This window comes from Poecilia reticulata, linkage group LG21 (assembly GCF_000633615.1).
Source record: "Poecilia reticulata strain Guanapo linkage group LG21, Guppy_female_1.0+MT, whole genome shotgun sequence".
NCBI lineage: Eukaryota > Metazoa > Chordata > Actinopteri > Cyprinodontiformes > Poeciliidae > Poecilia > Poecilia reticulata.
In genome coordinates this window covers 2,264,942-2,272,266 of record NC_024351.1, presented here as the reverse complement: position 1 = coordinate 2,272,266, position 7,325 = coordinate 2,264,942, and the positions used below count along the sequence as shown (strand labels likewise).

The following is a 7,325-nucleotide window of genomic DNA, read 5'->3' as shown; positions in this document are numbered from 1 at the left end:
CTTCTCTCTCTATAGTTTTGCCTTCTCTCTCCATACTGTCCTCATCGGTTCATGCTGCATAGCTGAATACTGAAGGTCTTTCTTATGGTGGCCACCATAGTTTCTGCTATAATTTCAGGTTTTCGWGAGATTTTTCCATGTACGTTATTATCTTGTTTGTRAAATACCTGAAGTTTTATATATTTATCTTTAGGATAGAAATTCACCGCACATCTATGATATAAACAGAAACTTTCTGTAAGAAGGAAAGAAATAAAAAAAATATATCCAAACTATTTGGACCATTTCTGAGTTATTTTCACATAGTAATAAAGTCATCTGACAGTTTTTATTGTCTTTCTGTGTTGGTCGTCTGAATGGTTACTAATGGTCAACCTTACATAAACATGCAGTGAATAAACTGATTTTCAGTCACTATTTTGCACCAAAGAGTTAAGAATATATGAACACGTTTCACTGAGGCTCTTTAAATGTGTTTGTATTTGAAATTTTAAATTGACATTTGTGACTCCATAAAAAATAGACCGGTGTGTATTTGCTTAATGCAAAGGAAACATTTTCTCCCATGTCCCYTATGGGGCTCCGTAGGTTGTAACAAMAAAAGTGTTTTAAACGTCACTTTTTGTGTGTTTCAGGTTCAGCCGCGAAAGAGTTTTTCACTAAATCAAAGCTACCGATTTTAGAGCTGTCACATATTTGGTGAGTTGTTATTATTGCTGATGCTTCCTGCAGCATTGCACTCAAACTCGGGGCCCTAAAACCGAAAAGCTTTTCTCCTGTTATTTGAAGGGAACTGTCGGACTTCGATAAAGACGGAGCTCTGACCCTGGACGAGTTCTGCGCGGCCTTTCACCTCGTCGTGGCCAGAAAAAACGGCTACGACCTTCCAGAGAAACTTCCAGAAAGCCTCATGCCGAAGCTGATTGATCTGGACGACTCAGCAGGTTTGCTCATATTCTGCTGACTCGTCTGTTTAAGCTSATGTGCATTTTTATAAGCAAAGACTCGATGATGCTAAGACTGGGGTGTCCAAACTTTTTACCAAGTGAGCCAAAGTAGTCGCCGGCCGAAACAAGCAACCTAAAATCAAGCGCATAAAGTAGCTTGATATTTATTGTAAATCCAAATATTGAAAGCGATTTTTACATATTAGGGCCATTGCAGATAAGAAAAATAAATAATAAAATTCAGTCAAAAAAGCAGAAAGTTTGTGAGTAATCTCAGGCATTTTCTAGAAAATATTGAAATTTTAATTTAAAATTCAGGTTTGTTTGTTTTTTGTTTTAGAAAATTTCTATTAATCAAAAAACAAAATCCAGAAAAAAGGAGTAAATTTCTCTCAAGAAAGCAGAAGTTTTCTAGAAAATTTCTAAATATTTCATTTAAATTTCCATGTTTTTTTTTTAAAGAAAATTTCTTGATATTAATCCTATGAAAGTTTTTATCTAAAAAAATTTCTAAGGTTGAGGTTTTTGGCATAAATCAACTATTTACTACTATTTTTGCCTATTTGCTGTATTAGAAGAAAGACATTTAGTTTTGATGGAATGAATTTATTTTCAGTAATAACAGGATTTGGGTCACTTTCTTTCACAACGCTTGCTGCTTTGATTTTAACTTTTGTTAAAACTTGGTTATAAAAAGACAAATACTTTGTGTTGTACTTTACATTTCCCTGTGTAACACCCTGATTACAAATTAAAAGTCTCCATCTGCATCGACGAGCCAACTTTGTATCATTTTTGAATTGTGGTTGTGGCCTGCAAAAAATCAGTCCAAGGGCCACAAATGGCCCCCGGACCGCAGTTTGGCCACCTCTGTGCTAGGAGATTAAAGGAGCCCCTTTAATTTGTATTAAATACATTCTTGAAAACAAAAGCAAACAATGTCGTAGTTGTGTTGTTTAGTCCACTTGAATCGAATTCTAGTTTGTAGCAGATTACAACGCAGGGCATTCTGGGTAAATACAACCAAAAGAGCCTAGCCTAGCGCTAACGGGAGAAATGCCTCATGGATTTTTTACCAAAACAGAAATCATACAACTGCTACAATCTGGAGCTGCTTCATTTTTGTTTACGTTTTATGAAGAAGGAATTTGCGCTTGTTTTCATGTCGTTTCCTTCGGTAGTTCTTTGTGCAGCGCCCCCACAGGCGAGGAGGGGAACTGGTGTTTAAATTAGTTTGGGACTCAATGCAGTGTGAAAACGAACRGCAGCAGCTGAAAATGTAACAAATGTWGAAACTTGTATCTGTTAATGACCTAAATATGTGATTCAGTGTTTTGCTGGTAGCTGGAGTTTAGATTTTGTAGCTATTTATGATTTTCTTCATATGAAGGACAAGGAAGTCAGAAACCTCCGTTTTATGTGATTTGTTTTATAAGTTAAATGTTTTAAAGATTTAAATTGTCTTTCTGTATCCCAGGAAATGAGGGTTTTAATTTCATTGAGTTTTTTRCTTCCTGGTTTTTTCGTGTCCAGAAGTTCCTGAGCCGGCGGCTGAAGTCGGGTACTCGGCTTCGCCGGTGGAGGTGACCCCCAACAAATCGCCCTCCATGCCTTCGCTCAACCAGGCCTGGCCAGAGATGAACCAGAGCAGCGAGGTTCAACCATCACGCCTCTGCATTCTTACACTTTTACACTCAAACCTCTGTTTGCTCTTTGCTTGGTTTGCATTTGATTCATCCTAATTGCTCAAGATTTCATCTCTTCTTCCTCATCATTAAACATAATTATTGCTAATTCAGCACCTCTTCCCGCCCTCTTTGGGACCGTGACGGTAGTTTAGCCTCCACAGTCGCTCCCAAACTCGAGGATTTTTCAATAAAAGTGTGATGTCACTGTTTCCGGCTGACTGACATGTTTGTTGTTTTTTTTTTTTCTTGCTGTCTGTCTCCTGCAGCAGTGGGAGACGTTTAGCGAGCGCTCCTCCAGCTCACAAACTCTGACCCAATTTGACTCTAACATTGCACCAGCTGACCCTGTAAGTCAATCACTTGGCATGCACGGTTTCACAGAGTAATGCACAGACATTAACCCTTCCTGGATCTTTTTCTGTCTGTATCATCCTCTCTGTGCATGTTGATTTCTGATTCAACTTCTGTAGGAAATCGGCTCGTTTTCCTCCAGCAAACCGGATATTCCTTAAATACTTCGAAAATAAATCTTGTGCTCGAACATTGATGCTCGTAAAATGACACTTTGCGTCTGAAGTGGTTGTTGTAATCGACTAAATTGAAACAAACTGCCTGTTTTAGCCTGGAGCTCATTATGTGGCTGGGTGTCTTTCAGGACACGGCCATCGTTCACCCAGTTCCCATCCGGATGACTCCCAGTAAGATTCACATGCAGGAGATGGAGCTGAAGAGGACGGGCAGCGGTACGACTGGTTTCTGGTTTCTGGTTTCTGGTTTTGTTTCTCTGCTTTCCAAGGGTAAAATTGTGATTAAATTTTTTTGACTCAAGTTTGAAGCTTTTTCAATGGAGAAAATGATTTTGAAGGCTCGGTTTTTTTTTCTATTTGCAGTCACAGTTCAGGTATTATTTGGACACGTTGTTGCCACGGTTACACATGACAGCTGTCCAAAAGTAAAAAGAAAAGAAGCAAAAATCCTTAAAGTTGCACATCATCTGCAACTAGAGTGAATAATTGCTCCAAAAAGCAATGCAGCAACCAGAAAAGTTGTAAGCAAATCATGCTGCTGCTCTGCCATGATGCTGCCTTTCTGAACTGTAGAGCAGGGGCGTCCAAAGCCGGTCCTGGAGGGCCGGCATCCTGCATGTTTTAGTTCTCTCCCTAGTGGTTGTAACAACCATCTCAGCAAGTCAATGTTCTCCTTAGGCCTCTAATGAGCCATCATTTGATGCAGGTGTGTTAAACCAGGGAGAGAACTAAAACATGTGCAGAATGCCGGCCCTCCAGGACCCACTTTGGACACCCCTGCTGTAGAGTCTTGAACTCTGACCTTAACTGAGGAAAATGAGGCTTGCCAAGAAACATCTAAACCAGGGGTGGGCAACTCCAGGCCTCGTGGGCCTCCTGCAACTTTTAGATGTCTCTGCTTCAACACACCTGAGTCCAATAATGAGGTCATTAGCAGGACTCTGGAGAACCTGCCTGCACTGAGGAGGTGATTCAGATGTTGGATTCAAGTGTGTTTTGACCAGGGAGACGTATAAGCGCTGCAGGACACCGGTCCTCCAGGACCAGGATTACCCACCCCTGATCTAAACGGATGTTTGTCATTTTCTCGTGTATTAAATTTAATGAGATATTAGCTTCAATATCTGTTGCTATTCCATCCATCCATCCATTTTCTTTACACCCTTGTCCCTCAGTGGGGTCAGGAGGGTTGCTGGTGCCCATCTCCAGCAAACGTTCCGGGCGAGAGGCGGGGTCACCCTGGACAGGTCGCCAGTCTGTCACAGGGCAACACAGAGACACAYAGGACACACAACCATGCACACACACTCTCGCACCTACGGGCAATTTAGACAGACCAATTATCCTGACAGTCATGTTTTTGGACTGTGGCAGGAAACCGGAGTACCYGGAGAAAACCCACCATGCACAGGGAGAACATGCAAACTCTATGCAGAAAGACCGGGGCCGGGAATCGAACCCAGAACCTTCGTGCTGCAAGGCAACAGTTCTATCAACTGCGCCACTGTGCAGAACTGTTGCTATTATTTGACCTAATTCTTTATCCATCCATCTAAACATTCGTGTTTGACAAAAACAGAACAAAAGAGCAAATGCTACTCTACAGCACTGCAGGGGAAATGCATTTCTTGAATTTATCGTTTTATGAAAACATATTTTCTGTTGCCTTTTCATTGTATTTTTCCAGATCATAACCATCCTACCAGTCCGCTGCTGGCAAAACCCCCAGAACTGTCCGAAGAAACCAAACTGCCTCCTTCCATGAAGTTTGTGGCTGCCAACACCGTCGGTGAGTGGCCAAAAGGTGGCGCTAAAGCTCCTCAGGAAGGATCCTGACTTTAGAAAGAAATTAAAATAGGCAACTTTTATTTCTTAATGTTTTAGTCAATATTCTTAATCTGACAAATTAATTGTAGTTCTGGTTAAAAATGGTACTTTATGGGCTTGTTGAGTCATTTTCACTAAAGTGATCACATTGATGACAAATTTTGTTAAAATCCAAACAAATTTGTGGATTTAATTAAATTTAGTCGTCCAGAAAGAAGTCGAATGGATTAAAAAAATTATTTATTTATACTGAAACTATTATAAACAGCACAGATTAACTCTATTTACTAATTATGGGATTGAAAAGTCAAACCGGTTTTGAAACAAAGGGATCCGTGGTGTGGTTATTTATTTTCTGTTTTGTTTTCAGGGTTCGTACAGGTGCTTAAAATCCTTGAAAATGCTTGAATTAGGTATTTTCAAGGTTTGGAAAGTGCTTGATATTCACACGGTTTTGTAACGAAGTGAAATCTATCGTTTGATTAAAGACCTGAACTACATATGTTCATTCACCTAATAATAAAAAGAAAATTTTTTCTCACTGTCTAAAGTTAAATTAAACTAAACTTGTTTTAGGTCAATTAAATTCACCAAAATTATTTCTGTTCACTAAATGCCAGAAAATATGGTGAGAAATTTTTTAGAGATTTTTTTTAATACTTTTTCTGTATATTTTGTTTTTACGCATTTAATTAGATCATTTGTTTTGATTGTTTCATAAATTAGTCATTTTATATATTTGAAATAAAAGGTTGACTTATATTTTATACGTTGATTATTAAAGTTGGGGGATTTTTTTTGTTAAATTAGAGTTTTGTTCTCTCATCAGTCAGGTCAGCTTCAGATTTTGTTGCATTTTAGCTACTTTATACCATCACCAGACATCATTAATAACAGTAATAAATCATGACGTATAATAATGAGTTGAAACTCTCCTGTGGGAAACGTGTTTTATTAATTTCCTCTCTTATAGGTGATGGTTACAGCAGCTCCGACTCGTTCACGTCAGATCAGGAGCCAATCACCAGGCAAAGGTCTGTCTGTCTTATTTTATAATTTAGAACAAAACTTTCAGTTATCCTGTCATTTACAATAATTTCATTTTGTTGGCATAATTTCACACAAGTAACTTGGCAAAATCTCATCTGTAATTGTCAATAAATACATTCATTTATTTAGAGGCTGGAGAATAATTTTAGTATCGCTTATGGACCTCAAGTGAGGCTTTATTTCCGGTTTCTGTTTGGATTGGTGCCAATTGAAGGATAAAGTGTAAATATTTTATCCCTTTGCGTTCAGGTCTCAGTCCGGTGCGTCTCCAGAGGCGCTGAAGGTCGTAGCCCCGCCCCCTCCGCCTCCTCGCCCCCAGCAGTCCCACTCTCGCTCGTCGTCTTTGGACATGAATCGCACCTTCGCTGCCCCGGCGGCACCAGGCCAGCCCCAGCCGTCTGCGATAGCGTTTCCTCCTGCGGTGCCGCCTCGACCGCTGCCCACACAGGTAACCGCGCTGAAAGACCAAAAACAAACCGGTTTTACTTCCTGCTAACGTTACAAAAGCCTCCGCTGATCCATTTCCTGTCCCGCCCGCTTGCAGTCGTCGGTACCGCTCACTGGGCATCGTGTGGAGGCAGAGGGTGTCCCTGCAGGGGGCGCTGTTCTCACCACCACCTCCCCGCAGCAGATTCCTCAGCAACCCAACTTCGCCGACTTCAGCCAGTTTCAGGCGTTTGCTGCGTCTGAGCAGCCGTCCAGCCTGCCGGACATTGACAAGCACAGCGAGGCGGGACAGGTACGCTCGCACCTGGCCGCAACTATTCTCATTCTTTGCTTTGTTGTGAAAATGTTTTAAGTAGTGTCTCAATTTCCTGTGTAATTACTGAAAGTACTGATTTTGTTGTTTGCACCAACAGGCGGACAAGATATCAGAGGGAGCCGGCCCTTTAAGAACAGTGAAAAGTGACGGCCCAGCAGATGAGAGAACGTCGGCTACAGTCAACTCTGTAAGTCGATTCTTAAACTCTATGCAGCGACTTACTAAAGTATTTTGATCAGAAACAATGAATTTTATGTGATGGATGAGATTTTTATAACATAAAGGAGCCATTTTGCTCCAAGGAGACCAAATGCTCTATCTAGCTAACTAGCTAGTTAGCTAGCTAGGTAGATAGCTATAAAGATGAATGGATAAATTGATAATTTGATAGATAATTTAGCTAGATAGGTAGCTAGTTATCTGTCTCTTTCTCTATCAATCTATATCTATCGAGATCTGCATCTATCTAGAGTTATCTATCTAGTTTATCTCTATAAATAGATCTGTATATATATATATATAT

General features: G+C 40.3%; 1 protein-coding gene across 1 annotated transcript in view; it reads left to right on the top strand.

The window, feature by feature from the left end:
- Positions 1–7,325, top strand: part of reps1 (RALBP1 associated Eps domain containing 1) — a 24,612-nt gene that overhangs the window by 12,480 nt on the left and 4,807 nt on the right. The window contains exons 7-16 of the mRNA XM_008397366.2: positions 636–699; positions 790–944; positions 2,481–2,602; positions 2,902–2,982; positions 3,291–3,378; positions 4,850–4,951; positions 5,963–6,023; positions 6,289–6,487; positions 6,584–6,778; positions 6,900–6,989. Coding sequence (XP_008395588.1) covers positions 636–699; positions 790–944; positions 2,481–2,602; positions 2,902–2,982; positions 3,291–3,378; positions 4,850–4,951; positions 5,963–6,023; positions 6,289–6,487; positions 6,584–6,778; positions 6,900–6,989 — 1,157 coding nt within the window. The remainder of the gene's footprint in view (positions 1–635; positions 700–789; positions 945–2,480; positions 2,603–2,901; positions 2,983–3,290; positions 3,379–4,849; positions 4,952–5,962; positions 6,024–6,288; positions 6,488–6,583; positions 6,779–6,899; positions 6,990–7,325) is intronic.